This window comes from Thermobia domestica, chromosome 12, assembly GCF_964235325.1.
Source record: "Thermobia domestica chromosome 12, izTheDome1.hap1.1, whole genome shotgun sequence".
In the NCBI taxonomy this organism is placed as follows: domain Eukaryota; kingdom Metazoa; phylum Arthropoda; class Insecta; order Zygentoma; family Lepismatidae; genus Thermobia; species Thermobia domestica.
Genome location: NC_137465.1, coordinates 78,517,798 through 78,538,320, shown reverse-complemented (window position 1 = coordinate 78,538,320; position 20,523 = coordinate 78,517,798). Strand labels below are relative to the sequence as shown.

Here is a 20,523-nt window from a genome sequence, read left to right as displayed (position 1 = left end):
CTGTGAATAATTCCTCTGCTATAGCTGCTAATTTTCTTTAACATTTCAACAAATACTTGATTGGCAACAATGGTGAACGTTGCTGCAGGGAGTTTGAATTGCTCTAGTTCCTGCTTGGAACACACACATAGATGGCACTGCGTCGGAATACACACCGATCAAGAAACGAAATTTTTCAGTCTGAACACACACTTTACACACACAACCGGCTGTATCCGTATAAACGAGCGGAGTCAAAAGAACTCGCGGGGGGACCCCTATAAGGGTTCTGAACGCGTTAAAAGTAAAAAACATTTCGAGCAACCACTAAAAAATGCTCGCTTTGCAAAAATTGCTCACAGTGCTGCTGTGTAGACCGATCGACCTACAAAGATTGACGGGTTCACCAACGCGCGCGCGCGCACACACACACACACACACACACACACACAGAGAGAGAGAGAGAGAGAGAGAGAGAGAGAGAGAGCGAAAGGAAAACAGTTATCACCTCAGAACGCACCGTTCTATTTTTAGCCTGGTCAAGGTCAGCTTTAGTTATCAGTTAAACCGTAGGGTTGTAAATATGCAATACATTTCTTTCAACTCCATATCTTCCTGCCGAAGCAAAAGGAAAGAAAAGCAATGATCTTTCGACGAACAATGTTAGGTGAACCAATGCGGGTTTATTCTCTGCCGTTAGTAAGATAGCATTTTTCTGCATTCCTACTGCACTTACACGGTTTATTTTTTGCACAATTGTTTACAATAACGGGGATAAATGTGAGAATTATTTTTCTTGCATACGACAAACAAGAGGTTGCCACGAAAAACTTGATTTTCCCCCCAAAATTTTCATTTTCGTCTTCTTTTTCTTCTACTAGTTTGGTCCGACAGACACGAAAGTTACCTTGTTGGAATGTTTGTTCCATAAGCTTTCCAACGAGGTATAGCTGATATGTTTGTGACAATTAGGAGCGTCGCCAAGCCTGCCAATGTTAGCGTATACCACAATCTCTCGAGCAAAATACAGGATGATTCACGTAGGTTGGATGTTCCGAATTTTTTCTCCATTTCTATTGTACTTAAACCCGTCATTTTTTTATATCATTGTTCCCAATGTCTGGCGTAAATGTGAGAATTTTTTTCCTTGCGTACGACAAATACCAGTGTTGCCATAGTCGGACAAATTTGGAAAAATTTGATTTTCCACCCAAAATTTTGACTTTCGTCTTCTTCTTCTTTTACTAGTTTGGCCCGAGAGACACGAAAGTTACCCTGTTGAAATGGGTGTCTCATAAGGTTTCCAACGGGGTATAGCTGATATGTTTGTGACAATTAGGGGCATCACAAGACTTGCCAATGTTAGCGTATACCACAATCTATCGAAAAAATACAGGATGATTCACGTAGGTTCGGTGTTCAGAATTTTTCCCACCATTCTTATTGAATCTAAACCATTCATTTTTTGATATCATTGTCCCCAGTGTATGGCGTAAATCAGATTTTTTTTGCTTGCGTACGGTATATAACAGCATTGCCACAGTCTGACAAAATCTGAAGAAATGTATTTTTGAAAGAAAAAAAAAGATTTTCGTCTCCTTCTTTTAATAGTTTGGTCCGAGAGACACGAAAGTTACTTTGTTGAAATGTCTGTTCTATAAGGTTTCCAACGAGGTATGGTTTGTTTATGTGTGACATTTAGGGGCGTCGCCAAGCCTGCCAACGTACGGGTAGGCGAAAATTTCTCGGGAAAATAGGAACAGGATGATTCACCTAAATTCTATCTTCCGATTTTTTTTACCTAGCTATTGTACCTTTGCCCTTTATTTTTTGGTATAATTATTATCAATGTCTGGCCTACAGGTCAGAATATTTTTTCTAGCGTACGACTAGAAACAGTGTTGCCAGACTCTCACAAATTTCGGAAAAAATAAAATGTTCACTTTTTCTTTCTTCTTCTTCTTCTTCTGCGGGTTGGGTACGGTAGCCTCAAAGATTATCTTACTAAAATCTTTGTTTCATAAGCTTTTCAACAAGGTAAAATTCATACCCATGGAAGAATTAGGAGGGGTGCTAGGACCGCCAAAGTAAAGGTCTACGATTTTCTTGAAATCCCTGCCCGTCCTGAAAAGTTCAAGAGGAAAGACGAAAAACCTCCCAGTTAGTTCCATCTTCTCTTATGCGAAAGATGCCACACGGAGGAACATTCTACCAGGGAAAGAGAGGCTTATTTCATCTCCTAAATCAGAGATTAGCAAGTGCCATTGGCTTCGGGGTGTATGTGGTATCTCAATATGTAAAATTCAGAGGAGCTGGTTCCCCGTCAGTACACTGTGTAGGTGACTCTGCCTACTGTACAACAGGAGAGGGTTGTTCTGCTATAAACGCCCGAATACCACGTGAGATTTTGTCCGGTAGTGTACGTAATAACTCAACACGTACAACTGGGGTATGCAAATTCCTGTTGACCCAATTGGGGACGTTTTCCAATGGGTACAAACACTTCTTATTATGTCCGGGAGTGCATGCGATACATCAGCATGTAAAATTAAGGTATGCAAATTTCTGTAGATTCTACCGTAAACCAAAACTTCTCCCGTCTTTAATATGGGCAACTAATGCTTGCTATTAGGTTCGGGAGTGTACGTAGTACCGCAGCACGGAGTTCTAAATATAAATGAGGCAGACATGGAGTAGTAGGAAAATGGAGATTCTACATCATTTTCCTCCTTCCTCAACCTCTTAGCGTCCTCGATTTTTACCTATCTTTTAACTGATTTCAGATCATCCAGGTAACTGAGACAGCTGCCTGTTCATCGTTTTCAAGCGAAAATTGGGGTCTTTTATTCAGTACAAAGTATATGCCCATTAGGCAGGCAAATCTCCTTAACAGCCAAAGGTATCGCAAAAATAACAAGGCACTTGCAATATATATATATATATATATATATATTCATACAATCATTTCAGAGCATAATTATTTTATGTTTAAAATATAACATCTAAGATGTGGTAAGTGTTGACAAAACGTTAGTATATTATATGCAAATGTTTTGATTGGGTCAAGGATGGTGAGAAGCTGGGTGTTGTAAACTACTTCGGGATTGGGTTATTGAGCTCTACCCACGTTTCTAAAAGAAACGTGTCGTGTCTCTAAACCGTAGTGTAGTATCATAATACAAAGATGCATTGACAGTAACAGAAAAACTATATTTGAATAACCCTTATATTAGTACAATTTTCCTTTTTTATTTGTTTTATATATATATATATATATATATATATATATATATATAGGGTGAGTCAAAATAAGTGTTACAAGCCAATATCTCGCGAACTGTACATCATATTAAAAAATTATTAAGAGACAATGTAGAATACAGAGGGGCCTAAGAAATGAGTCAAACATTAGGTTTCCCCCGCCCCTCATTTTGGGGGAAGGGGTGAACGTGAAATTTTTAAATGGGAACGTAGTTCGAGTGATACCTCCTTCGAAAGAGCTTGAAAAATTTAACAATTTTTGTAGGAAACAATTTTTGATATGGGGCTCCGTTTTCAAGATGGGCCCCAAAAATGGTTCTGTATCCGATAAAATTTCCAGTACTTATAAATAAGTGTTACAAGCCAATATCTCGCGAACTATACATCATATAAAAAAAAAAAATATTAAGAGACAATGTACAATACAGAGGGGCCTAAGAAATGAGTCAAACATTAGGTTTTCCCCGCCCCCCATTTCGGGGGGAGGGGGGTGAACGTGAAATTTTCAAATGGGAACATAGGTCGATTGATACCTCGTTCGAAAGAGCTTGAAAAATTGAACAATTTTTGTAGGAAACAATTTTTGATATGGGGCACCGTTTTCAAGATAGACCCCAAAATTGGTCCTGTAGCAGATAAAATTTCTAGTACTTGGAAATTGGAAACGGCTAAGTAGAAAAACATGAAACAAAAAATGAAAAATGTAAACGCCACAGGCAACGTGGAATGGTGTTGTCGTGGTGCCTCAGGGCCCTAATCATGGGGCCCCGGGACGAATTTTAAAATTTCAAATCTGAATATAGGTCGAGTGATACGTTGTTTGATAGATTATGGAAAACCAAACAGCTTAGTAAAAAAAATCGTTTTGATTTCGGGCAAGCCTGTTTCAAAATGGTCGCCGAAAATTGTTCCACATTCAGATAGAAAGTGCAGTGTTCAAACTGAGTGTTACAAGCCAATATTATCCCGCGAATTATTGCATCAAATAAGTGTTAAGAGTCAATGTACAATAGAAACAGGCCTAAAAATATGTCGAACACGAGGTTCCATCATCATACTGTAAGTGAATAACAAGGAAAATGTTCGGGGGCAAAATCGACCTATAATGGTTAACGTAATAATAATAATAATAATAATAAGAAGAAGAAGAAGAAAAGAAGGATACTACTACGAAAAATAATAAAACTAGTAATAATAATAATAATATGTATGAAAATAATAAGACAATGAATAATACTAATACGTATGCGCAAAGAGACGTCGTTCCTCAATCACTACAATCCTATGAGAAAGGGATAGGAAGGTACCTATTAGGTCCTACTTGTAGGCAACCTCTCAACATGTGCCCAGTTAGAGTAAGGAAAGCCCGTCAACGTCATTGCCTGGTGAATGGAACCGATGGCCTTCGGAACATAGTACAACGATAACGTTGTATATTGCAATAACAATCTGTACCATCTTATAAAAAAAAAAAAGGATCAGAGGCGAATTATTTGAGTCGTTTTATACAAAGAAAAGAAAGTTGCAAAGAAATATCTTAAGATTATTTTTGATCGTCAACTATTAATGTAATCGCTATGGAAACGTAATAAATGTAAGTGTAAGTGTGCAGACATCTTGTTAAATATGTAAATGGTGAATATAAACGCTTCTCAAGATTAAGTATTAAAACCAATTTAAGAAAATGGTTAATTGTGTTTGTCACGTAGTTTAAGAACCGGGATACAATCTAGATACTACGTAGAACTAAATGTAGTAAAATTAGTGGTGTCTCAACTCCAGAAAATAAACATTTTAACGTATTATAAATTGGTGCCGGAAACCCGAAAATAGACATTAGAAACGTAGCAACAGCTAGTACTCTACCTCCTTAATAATGGCTGGTATACACAAGTGTCAATAGAGCCGATCACACAGGGGACGGGGAATGTGATTTTCATTAATCTACTGAGAACATTTGACTGTACCTGTGTGTTGTTTCTTCATGCAGTGTGAATAGTATGGCATTATTTTTTTCTTGTTGAGTAGTACTGTTCAACGTAAAATCATCATTGATGTTACATTGCCTAGCTGTTAGTGAGAGTGTTAGTGACTTAAAGGGAAGTGGCAGTGTGGATATTGTAGGTAGGGGCTGTAGTTGTATGTTGAACGGTTCAAAACCGTAGAAAGAACGGGATATCAACTTTGGTGATAAGTTTTCCGTACAAGGAAACGAACACTATCGCATTAGTATTATTAGTTTGGGTAGCGTTTGAATAGAGCAATGGCGGTGTTTGATCATTGTGTAGATATGTTGCTGGTGTTGGGCGAATGTAGAAGAAACTATCGTAACGCGGCACGAATATATGCAATGCGCTATCCCCAACACCAACAAACATCTCACATGGTATTTCTGCAATTGGAGAGACGTTTGCGGCAACATGGTAGTCTTGTCCGGGGACGAGGTATGGGTCGTTACCGCTCTGCAACCAATGAAGAACGTGCAACAGGAATATTGGCAGCAGTGCATGTAGACCCACATGTTACCACGAAACACCTCGCTCAGGCCAGTGGAGTTAGCCAAAGATCTGTAGTGCGTATTTTGCAAGAGTACATGTTTCATCCTTATCATATCATCTTACATCAGGAACTATCTGACAATGATTTTCATGCCAGATTGCAATTTTGTCTATGGTTGGAAGGCATGGAAAACAGACAGCGCAACTTCATATCCACCATCTTGTTTAGCGATGAAGCTACATTTACAAACACAGGATACGTAAACCGACATAATATGCATTATTGGGCTAGGGAAAATCCACTATGGAAGAGACAAGTTGCTCATCAGCATCGGTGATGGACACCATACACAATAATTTAAATAATCGACTTGTTTCTCGATGCATACGTTCAACAATTGATGATGAAGGATGATACAGGCTTACATAATGTATAATGATGCCGTGCTCGGCCATTTTATGTTTGAACTTTTGTGAGCTAAAGCAACTTTCATTGTCTACCAATACAGCATTGGGCAAACCCAAATGAGTAAAATAATATAACTTAACATTTCAAAACACGTTTTGTAGCTGCATTTTTCATTGGATATAGCATATAATTCCTAGTAAAACATCAAGTATGGACAATGCATATTTAAGTTTTGTAGATGATTCAGGGTTAGGCCCTAGAACATCAATGGATACAAGACTGCGTGGTGAGTCTACCGAAATAGTTTGTAACTGTTTTGTTGGAGGGGAGGTTTTTATCTGTTTTCTTACACTCGATACAATTAGAAATAAAATCACTAATATCCCTCCTCACCGATTTCCATTAACACACATCATTGGCAAAATCAAACGTCTTTTCTAAACCAAAATGGAAACGTTTACAATGCATGTCTAATTACTTCTTGAGCTAATGAAGGAGGAATACAGATCCTCCAAGAGTTTGGAAAGTGGAAACTTTTGTTCATTAAAACAAAGTTTATAGAATTTATCTAAATTTATCTAGCTTTGTAAGGATCATTAGGATTTTCTAACCATTTAGCAATTCGCTCACATTCAGAATATTCCCTTTGTTTATCAATAATTTAGAAACCGTCATATTTTTGAACAAAGTTGGCAAAACTTCTAAATTATTAATAACATGTAACTCATCTTTAGCAGGGTTATGTTTAACACAAAATGTTTAAAACAAGTGTTTAAAACATGTTTAAAACGAGGGCTGTTGTTCTATTCAGTTTGTTTTAAACGTTTTAAACAAATTGTTTTAAACGTGTTTTTTAATGCTGGTTGGACATGTTTAAAACAACTAAAATATCAGATTGAAGAAACTACTCTAACAACCCATCCTCCGCATGATTTGTGCATGGAGTAAATTACAAGCAGAGTTATATTCCTATTATAACAGCAATTACTGAACGAAATTCTGCACACTAGTGTGCGTACAACTAAACCAACAGAAATTCAAGTGAAGTATTTGAACATTTTTTAATTTCCAAGAATAATTGAGGTTAAACATACTATACACTATTCTAAGATCCAAATTCACAAATTCAAAACTTGAGTATTTTTTGGTCACTATCATTTCCATAATAATGAACAGTTTTCACGCCATAAGCTAGAAGAAATGTTCTGACAAATACAACTCATAGAAAAGAGCAGTGAGTAGCCTACAAGGAGCAAACGACATTTTAACTAAACAGTTTTCAAGATAGATCTCTATCTCCAACATGAATAGCTAATAATGATTAGTGTCTACGGCATAACAATACAATTAACTCTAGACACCCGCCAGGGATTTTAACAAAATGGTAGACTCTCACGTTCCGGGCTCTGGTGACCCCGTAATTATTACAGAGTCATGAGTTATACACCATTGGAAAGCTTAGAGACCACAAATTCCAACGAGGTAACATTCGTGAAATTTCTGCCGTATTCGTAGAAAAAGAAGACAAAAAAGCATGAAACATACGAAAATATTGACTTTGTGGGCAACCCTTGCAGTCACCCTACGCTGGCAAAATGATGCTAATGTGTAGGCCACATACTTGTGACAATAATATAAGAAATGGTAGCCATTGCTGCCATTGCGTAATGAATTCGTTTTATGTAGGAAATATTTAAAACATATATGTGCAAAAAACATTCACTGAATTAGACATTCTCTCCCCTCCCCCACTATACTACCACGTCCATATGCAAATCATTTTTGCTGCACACATCATGTATACGAACAAGAATTATGCTTCTAGACCACTTCAGTGAAATATTTGTGTTATATGGGACCGTCCCGAAAATAAATGTAAATTAACCAAATTTGACCCCCCTATCCTCTATAAACAAGTACACATACAGGTTACTATCATGTAGGGGACTACTTAATTGCTTCACATACCAATTTTTATGGATGTACCACAAAGAGGGGAGGAATACCCGCCAAAACCTGATGAAAAAATTTGATGAAAAATTTAAAAAAACTTCATCCTCCCTCTCTCGGCCGTACATATGTACACCCTATATACATAAAATGCAAGTGACGGAAAGCTTCATCCCTCAAAAATACTTTGGTACCAAATCATCTTTCTAGCTTAATTAAGGACTGAGCTATTGATGTTTGTTGTAAAAATAAATGTAATTTACGTCAAAAAACTTAAACTCCAAAAATTGCCTAACTTTGCTCCCTCCCTGCTTTCCCATATAAGCAAGAAGTACAAATACACGATATAACCATGCAGTGGCCTACTTCATTGCTTCACGTAACAATTTTTATGAATCTATCACCCAGAGGGGGAATGACCCCCAAAAAACTGTTGAAAAAAAAACGATATTTACCCTCCTCTCACATATATAAAATGCACACCAGCAAAGGTGCATCTTTCAGGAATAAATTGGTACCAAAACCATCTTTCAGCCTTAATTTGAGGTTTAAGACTGAGCCATTGAAGTTTAAAGCCCTGACACAGCAGCTGCGTCAATGCGCGTTTAAAGATCAATAATGCAGACGACCAGTAGAACGTAACACAAAGAAACTAAACTACATATTCTGTGAACGGAGATCGGGAAAAGCCCGATTTCTTTCTCCGGAATTGAACATTGGAATTGGGCGGATCGAGATTAGGGAAGTTCCCGAAATTTAATCTAGCGGTTGAATATTGATGGCAAGCAATACCTAAGAGTGTAGAAATGTAATACATATTGTTTTAAGATTATTGTTTTAAACAAAATAAACATGTTTTTTTGTTTAAAACAAAGTACTTTGTCTTAAACGTTAAAAACTTTTTAAACAAAAAAACGTTTTACACATAAATGTTCTTTTTTTAAAAAAAACATGATTTTTTTTCAACCCTGATCTTTAGGTGACAATACCACACTGGAAATTGCATCACTGGCTTGGTTATTTTTACCTGCTATGTGAACAAATTCAAGGTCAAAACATTGGAACTCCAGACTCCATCTAGCAAGTCTCGAGTTCCAGTGACGAATTTTGTCCAAATATAGTAAAGCATCATGGTCAGTAAACACTTTCACATGTCTACCATAAAGTATATGTTCCCAACGTCTAATAGTTGTTACCACTGCAAGAGCTTCAAGCTATCAAATAGTGTAATTACGTTGTGCTGGTGACAAATCTTTACTATAAAACACTATGATATGGCGTTCAACATCATACTCTTGATACAAGATACTTCCAACCGCGGTTAGGGAGCTATCTGTCACTACGTTGACATCTTTGTCAAGCCGGGGATGAGATAAAACCTCTCCTTCACATAAACTATCTTTCAAACTTTGGAAACACCTTTCACATTCTTCAAACCAGATCCATTTTTTGCCTTTCTTCAACAGATCGAAAAGAGGTTTAGCTTTTTCGGCGAACTCGTACACAAACTTACTGCACCATTCAAAAAGGCCCAAACATCGTCTCACTTCTTTCGTTGTTTTCGGTCGTGGTCAACTTTTTATCGTCTCAATATACACGGGGTCTTTTGAAATCCGTTCTGGAGTCCAAGGAAATTGAAAGTACTATTGTGAAAAGAAGACTTCTTGAGGTTCACAGTCATATTTGCCTGCCTTAATTTAGTAAACAGTTCATCCAAAATGTCCAATTGTTCCTTGAATGTGGTTGTAGGTAGGGAGAGATCATCTATATAATGGACCAATTTGTCGTACAAACCAAACCTAATACCTGGAGGCACTCCATGAGGCTATACCCTCCATTCTTATATTCGAGCGGAATCGCAGTAAAGGAATACAACTTCCCATCCAAGAGAAGGGCGTGTATGGCCTGGAGTCCTTAGAAAGTGGTACCTGGGTATAACTTGACACGAGATCAATGTTAGAAGTACACTTGGCGCCTTGAAATTTTAACAATAAATTGTTGATTTTATTCACTTTTAACTGCTTAAGTTTCACGTGTTTATTTATCATGGTCAGATCCACTACTATGCGCATTTTATCAGTATTTTTTTTTCGGGACACAAAAGATGGGGTGGCTGTGGATGGACACACAAGGTTCAATGGCACCACATTCTAACCATTCTTTTAATTTGATCATCAATGACTTGTTTAAACTTGAACGGCAAAGAATACTGTCGTTTAACTATAGGTTCGGTTGTTTCCACCTGCATTGTATATTCAAACTGATTACACCTGCCGGGTTGGTCTTGAAATATTTCACGATGTTTAGTCAACAAATCGAAAAGTAACTGTTTTTGTTCCCCAGACAAGTTTTCCGTAGAATGAACCTTTTCACGAATTTCCTGCACTGAAGCGTAGTGACTTTCATTAGTGGAGCTATTTTCCACCTGTATGTGCCTAACCGGGTTTTCCTTTACTTTAATTTTACAATGAGAACGAGATATTTCATCATCAATTTCATTTAGTTGCATACCGTAACAGTTAAATAGAAATTGTTCCCTACCAGCTTGATTTAAATTTAGATTTTCTAATGTATGTTGCGCAAAATTTAACTGATATGCTTCTTTTCTCAAATTGTCATACGTCTCTTCCCTAATTGAAAGTTCTTTTAACCATTCGCGTTGCAGAGAATTACGTTCACAAACTAAGTTGTTAATAATGGGACATACTCTATCTGAACATGAAACATCTGATAAATAATAATCATCATCTTCAAAATTTTCAATAACAGGATTAGATACCGCAGAAACTTTACATACATTTTGCTTTCCATGTTCAGCTTCTCTACGTGACATAATTTTCACAGGCTTGTTAGCATAAGAACCAGAATTATTCTCATTACACATAACATTGGGAGTACAACTTTTCCATTTTTCTCTTCGCTTACGGTACCATGACGAAAATTAATGTTTTCGTCAGCAAGACACAAAAAGTTTCTCTGTAAAAGGCACTCTGTGCTAAGGTCTGGAACCACTAAGACCCTCACATCAAATGATAGCTCACCCAATTCAATGCATAAATTAATTTCGCCTTTAATCTGCTTTTTACGCCTGAGTAATCAACCAACAACACGTGAGGTGAGGGTTTGAACTGTGGGTGCGAAATTATACTAGACACTCATTTCCATGTATTACAATTAACCAGAGACACTGACGCACCACTGTCACAGAAAGCTTTGATTTTATTGCCAACAATATTCATGTAAATTTCCGTTGTAGGTACCATTTGTCTTGCCTGACCCTCAGATTCATGTTCGCTATCAGAGAAATAATCATTATCCCATTTAATAACATTTACAAAATTTTCACTAACCGTAATAACCGCTATGGGGTACTGAATGTTGAGTGGATTGTCATTTATACCATTATTTTTCATAATCTTAGATGCTCCAAAAAACGCACTTTTTTGAGAGCGGTGTTAGTTTGGGTTTTGATATCGAACATTACCATTGGCTTGCGAGTAACCATTAGAAGTGTTATGTGTTGGTGGTTTTACAAAATTCCCATTGCCTAGATTAGGTAGCGTTTGGAATGGATAATTTGGCTGACCACTCTTACTACTGAGATTTTGATTCTTGTTGAAATATTGCCTGTGAGTATTGACATTATTTGCATTACGACTAATATTTTCATCATTGTTGGACCAATTTACTTGCTGAAAACCTGAATCATTTCTACCTTTGTAATAGTTATCCTCATTCCCTACATTCACATCATATTCGCGATCAGAATGTGATCGTGTTTGGTTACGTTTGAAAAATCTTTTCCTTTTGTTTTCACCTTGGTTATTTTGTTTACTTCGCTTACTATTTTCATTTACCTGGTTTACTTTTCCTTCTTCAACCTTATTTACACGTACTGGCTTGTTAAAAAAAAAAAAAAAAAAAAAAAACTTTTCTATACTGATCGTTATGGTTGTAACTGCTCGACAAACTTTCTAAATGTTGTACAGCATTTAACAACAATGACAAGTTATTCATAGGTAAAGTAACTAACTGTTTTTGATAATATGGTGGCAATAATAGCTTAAGTAGTCAGGACAAAGGGTTCAGTCGCTTCGGGATTTAACTTTCTAATTTTATAGTACCTATTTGACACAAATTGGTAAAGAGTACCGTCCAACTTTGCATCGTAAGGCTTGGATTGTAACCTGGCCATCTTGGCTGCAGTAACCTGATCAGATTCGAACTGTTTTTTGAAATCTTCATAGCTTTCAAATTTACTTCTGTTAATATATTACCATTCTTCAGCTGTACCTTGCAATAAAAATCCTAGAACATCAACATAACTATCTTCTGGTAAATCATTAAGGTCAGCCGTATGTTCAAATTTACTCAGAAACATTGAAGCAGTAATATCATTTTCTACTCTATCAAATTTTGCAAACTTATCTAAGTCAGCTAATTTAACTTTACCTCTCACTTCATTTTGTTGATTTCTCTACCTGGAACGTTCGTTACCTAAATATTTCTTTAATTTCGTCTCTCTCTCACTATCACTACTTTCAGAAGCGTTACTGTGTAAATAAAGCTTATGGTCCCTACTATCTTTATCTGAACCGTAAAGATTCAGTCTACTGCCGCCGGGTTCTTGTTTACTTACTACACCTGTTTGCTCATTCTTAATCTGGGCAATAGACTCTATTTCTTTAATTTCATTTTTTGTTTGTTGACATTCTCTTTCAAAATACTCATTTACTCTATGTATAACACATGTATTTTCGGAACTCTTATTAATAGATTTTCTAGTTTCGTCTTGAACTTCTATTAACTTACCGTTAATTTGATCGTACTTTACTTACATTATCCTGGCTAAAATAGTGACACTTAAATTCATTCTATCGATTTCCTGTGCTAACGTCTGTATTTGTATTCTATTTATTTCAGCTTTTTTGTTTACTTCATTAATTTCGTCACAGCAACTACGAACTTGCTCGGTAATAATACTAATCTTACCTTCAGTATCACTTATTTTATTATCAATTTTAGCTTGCATATTTCCTAGCTGTTCACACACTTTTTCTTGTGCTTGTTTACATTCAGCTTGTTTCAGCAATTTCAGTTTTTAATTCTTAGTTACATTTATCAATTTTGCTATTTACTTCGTTTTAGGTTTCTTCACTATTTTGATTACACTTGTTTGTTGCTTCTAACAATTGCTCCATTGTCACCTTACCTTCTGCCATGATTATTAATTTTTTTCAGATTTATTTCTATATATGAACATATTTAAGGCTCTTTATGATTATAAGTATCTGTTGCACAATTGTGCACTACAGTACTCCCACCACGGTTCCTGTATCGGGTGCCAGATTTGATTGGGCCAAGGGTGGTAAGAAGCTGGGTATTATAAACAACTTCGGTATTGGGTTATTGAGCTCTACCCACGTTTCTAAAAGAAACGTGTCGTATCTCTAAACCGTAGTGTAGTATCATAATACAAAGATGCATAGACAGTAACAACTCAATTTATTACATTACGTATATGTATATGAAAAAAAGACAAAATAAATACAGAAAAACTATATTTAAATAACCCTTATATCAGTACACTTTTCCTTTTTATTTGTTTTAATATGTATATATAGTGTATATTATGCCCTTGCCGTAAATATATTAAATAAAAGTAATTATTACGGTTATAGCACCGAACGTTTGGAATACTGCGCACTTCTCATATCTATTTATCACTTTTTAATATAAGTGCATTCCTGTGGCTGACTAATTGTTTATATATATATATATATATATATTTGTATTATATCTTTGACACCTTTATTTTCACTGATATTTATCAGTTTTATACTGCAACTTATAATTTCGAAGCATCTCCAACTGAATACAGAATTTCTGTCACCATTCTTCCCATTTTCCGCCAATACACGCCATACGGCTATTTGGATCTGTCATAATGTTAACTATTCTCATTACAGCATGGGTCTTACTCATTGAAATATTGTCCGAATTGTAAAGAGAAAATGCGGGTGTAAAGAGATAATATCCGAAACCGGATCGTGGGTGAAGACAGCAAGTTCCTCATCTTAAAAAGCATGTTCACAGCGTGACAGAACTTGTTTCCGTAGGCTTATTTGTTGAATACTCTGAAATGCTTTCTTATATGGAAGTATTGAGGCTTTGGTAGCTCTACCTCTCCCTCTCATCTTCTTATATGTAAAAATTTATATATACAGGGTGGATGGGAAAAAGACCGAAAAACTTCGGGAGGTGATTTTACAGCTGTAAATAAGGGAAAAATGTTCAATTAAACATAGGTCCAACGCGGCGGCGTTTTCAAGCAGCAGCCGTGCCACGTTTCGCCGGCCTCCTCCTTCTAAGTGGGGCATTCCATGTGAAATCAACCAATGAAATGGCAAAATCTGACCTGACGATCTTAGATTTTTGCCGCGTTGGACCTATGTTTATTTTCACTTTTTCCCTTGTTTTTAGCTGTAGAATCACCTCCCGAAGTCTTTCGGTCTTGTTCCCTTCCACTAATATATATATATATATATATATATATATATATATATATATATAGATGAGCCATTTGTAAGAGTAAATCGTGCGTGTGTCAATGTTTTAGCGAATATTTGCAGGAAGTTTCAAAGAACTAAATTATCTTGAGTACAAGGGCAAAATGTCTCTTTAGAAAGTTGTAAATATGGATACAACTGTGAAACGTTTAAAATACAGTAATAGTGATAATGAACGTAAACGAGTTAAAATTATCAGATATCAGACAACTTAACTACATTTATGGATAACAGTACGGAAAGAAGTGCAAGTCATTTTTAGAAAATATTGGAAATAAAAATGTCATTTGCGAATGTACCGCAAAATAAATAATAAAAACTTTGGCGAAAGTGCAAGTACTATTTACGTAGTAAAGGTGCCAATAATTTGGAGAATTTGTAATGAATCTCCAACAAGTTTTTAGGCAAATTATTACTTCAATCATTTTATTCAACGAATCGATTCTTAACGAACTGATTCCTCGGAACAGTTTCCTAAATATAACCTGGGAACAGTTTCTCAGGAACAGTCGCGGCTCTAAAATTCTACAATAGGGAAGTAACATCGACAATGACGGTCAAACTAGTTTTGCACTCCCACGTGTAAAATCATGCCCCAGCCTTCGGGCCTCCAGTGTTGTTTTACTTTGATGGTATTTTTTTTTTTTAATTTTGATATTAGGTACAAATATTGCAGAAAAAAATTGCCATTGTATAGTCATATATTTCTTACATATATAATTATTTACCTTTACATACTTTATTCAGCATACAGAATTCAAGAAGTGAAAAGCAATTGATGCTGCCAAACACTACTCAATTGATTCCTTGAATTTTCTGAATCGTTTCTGTAAATAAAATGAAATCTCTAGTGTTATGTTTCGTAGTGCTGCTGTTTAGGCTAAAGAAGACTGATGAAATACTGAAAGCAAATTATGAAATAATTGGTGGAATGACCGTGTGAGGAAAACGGGAGAATCCACCACACAATGTTGGTCACTACAAACTCCCGTAGGCGGACATCCCCAACCAGGGATCCTTCACGCAAGAGTTCGGCGATCTACCACTGAGTACTGTGCTTCCATTTTAATCGATTCTGTAAAAACAATTGAAAAAATGAAGTGAAATCTTTAAGTTTTACGTCCCATACTTATGCCGGTTAGGCTAAAGGAGACGGTGATGATGAGAGATGAGTGAAATGGTGGAATGAAGAAAGTGGGAGGAAACGGGACAACCCCGAGAAAACCCACAAGCACGGTGTTTGTCCACCACAAAATTCAAACGGCGCGAGCGGGGATCGAACCAGGGATCCCAAGCACCGGGGATGAACGCTCTACCACTGAGCCACCGCGCTCCCTGTAGAAACAATTGAATTACGAACACTTTTAAGAGTATCATTTCAAATGAACACACGGATTAAGTAAAAGCTGACTAGCTTCGTTACTCGTATATTTATAATATTTAATAACTTCTAAAACAGGGACATGATAATATCTTCATGATGCATTGAAACAAGTATGAATTCCATTTCCATAGTTTCAAAAAGCAAATGAGTAATTCGTTCGTATTCATTTTAAGCGCCAATTGTTTAACGTACACTTTGAATCACACGTGTTCCTACGAAGAACTGAACCCGGGATCCCATCTCGAAGGTGCGTTTGCTACCCATATATTCACGAGAAAGATATGCAAGAAGTTCAACAAATCTACCGGGAAACGAATTTACTGAACATGTGAGTGTTGTCCGCTTTAATCCTACCCTACATGACTTGACAATTGACTATTCTGTAGGCCCACTTATTATTATTATTATTATTATTTCGAATACAAGTTTAACACTTACATATTTCTTTTGACTTCACGTTTGCTTTCACAGTACCACAGTGGTAAATCAATTTAAAATGATGTTAAAGAATGTTAATTCTTTCCATAAACGCTTTAAAAAAGGACGTATACATATATCAGGTGTTATTAAATTCCGAAATTGTAAAGTCACTAACGAAGTGTTTATATTTTTCAACCTTCATAATAATTTTAATATAACCATAGCACTAACAATGATTTGGAGATTCCACTGTATATTCCTGTTAGAGGTCTGCATGGGCCGGAATTTTTAGCCTGGGTCCGGCCCGTGAATTTATAATGTGAGGCCTGACCCGAGTCCGAAATATATTTTAGCCTTTAGGTCCGAAGCCGGCCCGAGCTCGTGTGATAGTCAGCTGAGCCTGAAATAAGGCCAAATTACAGAAACTTAATAATTAACGCAAAATTGTATTTTTTATTTACAACAATTAGAGGTCTAATTTTGCATTTTAAAGGCTTACATGATTCACAGAGAATAACGAAATAAAGGTTATCATTTATATTTACTAACTAGGTGAGAGGTGGGTAAAATGATCCCTATCCCTGCAGCCGAAACTGGTAGCGTTGCCTGTCGTATCACGTGGTTGCTACGCCACACAAAATAAGCTGTCCTTGTTCATCAGTTCTCTTTGGATGAGAAACGTTTTGTTCGTCTTCCAGATGAGAAAATAACATTTTCATAACATTGTTTACAAGGTAAGTACTACTTTTTGCTGTAATCATACTAACGTATGAATTAGAATGCAAATCAGACACTGTTTGTAGAAAAGTCAGTAACTAACGCTATACATTTAGCAATGCAGGTGCAAGTCTTCTCCTTGTTTTGTTACACAAAAACGTATTTAATGGAAGCCTTATGAAAAGACAAAACGATCCCGGGATCATTTTATCTTAGGATTATTCCATTTTCTTAGGGATCGTTTTGCCGTTTTTCTTTATTTGACTCAAGGCAATCCAGATGAACATGATATTGAAATCCTTGGAAATAGTGAGTCCAGCAAAACCCATCGAACCATTCTAGGTATCCTGTTCCAGAATTAAAGGAATATAAAAATAAGGCAGTGATTTCTAAAACGATATTTCTTTTTTGCGATTCTTCAAGTATCATCTGTTTTTTGACGAGGAATCCATGACAGATACCGAATGTATCTATTATTATGTCTTATATTCAAAGTTAGCTGGAGGTGAGGGTTGGATAATGTGTCAGCAGTTCTAAGAATGAGCTCACGATCAATGTGCTGGTGTTGAAGATTTCATCATTGTGTTTGACATGTGTTCTGCCACTTAGGCTACAAGAAAGCTCATCCAAAAAAAGCATAATAGAACTAAGTGTTCAAAAAACGTTTTCTATGTTGAATAATATATTAACCTACTTTAACACACTATAAATACTATTATTAGTAACATATTTTAACACAGTATTACTACACTCTATACACTCTTTCTTTTAAAAAATACAATCACTTTTCTAGGTTCACAAGATTTTTCTATTATTTTCAATGAAGGGATCATTTTACTCACCCCCTACTCAAATGTGTGTCAAAATAATATCCACGATGTTTATTGACAATGTTCAAAATTGCACCTTAGAAACCTGAAATAACACCTTATCCAACCGACACAATTACCATAGTATAGATCATTAGTGCTAAGATCTGGAGGCCAATTTGTCTTAAGGGGATCATTTTTATCCACCTCTTCCCTATATGAATTCTCTGAATTCTCTAAGGAAAATGGTTAATCATGTAAATTCCGTCTCCCTTAGCTTCGGTGTATAAACGTGGGACGTTAAACTAAATATTTCATTTCATTTTATAGATTCTCATGAAATGAAACACTTCAAATATTTAAAACAAAATGTCAATGTTATCAAATTCTTATGCAAATGGATGTATACTGGACTCAATCCGATAGTCCTCAAAGCAGTCATTGTCGATTGTTATGAAGAAAAAGAATGGAATCCATACTCTTGCTGCTCAAACTTTCTTTTACAGATAAACAAAGCATGTTTATTTCTGTTACTTTTAGTTTTTCTGTCGACTACACAATTAGTTTTACTCTCAATTGCACAATGATAATAAGACTTTTAGTGTGGGCGTCTCAAGTTACAAATTTAGATATGTTTTAAAAGTTCTACAGAAAGAATGGTTCAATAAATATCGCTGTACAGTATATTTAGGCCCGAAAAAGCCCGAAGTGATCTATGCTTTGTAAGCCCGAGCCCGTGCAGACCTCTAATTCCTGTCATCCTAGATACAATATCGGTCATTCTTTTCTGTACGTGTATGTGCAAGAAGCAGAACAAATCCGTTCCACTTTCATCGTGTTGACGTCTGCATAGCCACAGAGCTTAGGGTCCACCCTATTTCTCCTTCTCCCCTGTACAGATCAAAACGGATTTGTTTTTCAGTCACGAAAAATGTATTATCACATTGTACGTAAGGGCAACGGTTTAAAGGGCTGTTTTATGAGGCAGAATCGCTACAAAGAGCCAAACCAGAATATGTGAACAGAGTAACATTAAGTAACGTCACTTACATTATGTTGCCATATAACTCATAAGACAGATACGGTATCTAAATATTACAAATTTTTGAACGTGATAGTGCAAGGAATGACCATGGAACAACTAGCGAACAAAATTATTCTCACTCAACTAAATGATTTCTCTTTTAATTTAAATGAAGTCACTCATACCTTGTAATACAATTGTTGTTCCATTTTGCAATTGTTGTGAAGCTTCTGCAGCTTTCTGGAGACAAGCAGACACAGTATGAAGCCACCTACTGCTATCTAGTGAAGTTAGGAAGTGGTTATCCTGTAGCCAGAACTGCCGAACTGATTCTGAAACAAACAAATTTTGGTCATGAAAATGCTTTTCTATCACTAAATATTCTGAAGATATTAGTTGTGTTCAAAGATAATGAATGCACTAACATATACTGGAAAACATCCAAAAATCTGATCGCTGAACAGGAAGACTTAACTCCCATATTGCGCCAAGCAAATGCTCTAATATATGCACCCAAACATTCATGTAACGAAATTTTTATTTATTTATTTATTGTAACCAGTGTGAACTTGAAAATAATTGCTATTGTGGATTTTTCGATTATTTCGATTATGGAGTTTTAGAAAAACAAAAAGCAAGCAAATTTTATTTCATGTTTACATATAATGGTATATTTTTATTAATAGTACGACATTAGAAAAACAATAAACAATTATAATAACTTCCATCAACTCGAACTTTAATCGACAAACACCGTGTGCGTGAAGTAAGATGAAACATGATTATTATTAACGGAATGAACATCAGTTATCCAAGTGTGTCTCTTGATAAGAACGGCTGTGTGAACATTGATGATGAAAGATTAAAATTGGAAATGAAAGTATTTTGCAAAGAAAAACTCATAGATTCAGTTATGGCTGATTTATTTGATAGTGTGCAAACACAATCAAGGTTGAAGGAAACCGATACTCATCCGTTGAAGGGTATTGATGGAATGGACTTCTGTTCATAAAGAAGAAGAAGAAAATATTTTTTCATTTTACTGAGCAGTGTAGCACTAAATTTAGTGCATATAATAATAATAATAATAATAATAATAATAATAATAATAATAATAATAATAATAATAATAATAATAATAATAATAATAATAATAATAATAATAATAATAAAATACTAACAATAGTGAAATTGAAATCTTTTATTTACACATAAATATGTATTTTGTGATCGTTTAGTTGCTTAAATATGATAGGATTTTTTAATTAGTGTATTAATGATTATGATATTCCGATATTTGTCTGTAGGAATAAAGAAAATTTATTTAGAATGGTTGATCTGAAAAAGAAATCGTACGGACGTCTTTTTTCACTAAGGAGCCACTGCGCGCTTATTTCTACTGTGGAGGTCTTTGGTTCGATCACAGTGCGACGCACGTTTACGGTAAACAACATTGTGTTCGTAGATTCTCTCATTCGCATTCGTACTCAAAAATAAATTGAG

At 35.7% G+C, this 20,523-nt stretch overlaps 1 protein-coding gene across 6 annotated transcripts in view; it reads right to left on the bottom strand.

Annotated features, from left to right (window-relative positions):
* LOC145666525 (myotubularin-related protein 10-B) overlaps window positions 1–20,523 on the bottom strand; it is a 607,867-nt gene that overhangs the window by 67,918 nt on the left and 519,426 nt on the right. For all 6 annotated transcript variants that reach the window (XM_081733821.1, XM_081733824.1, XM_081733823.1 and 3 more), the window contains one exon: window positions 19,206–19,352. In XM_081733821.1, the coding sequence (XP_081589947.1) occupies window positions 19,206–19,352 (147 nt within the window). The remainder of the gene's footprint in view (window positions 1–19,205; window positions 19,353–20,523) is intronic.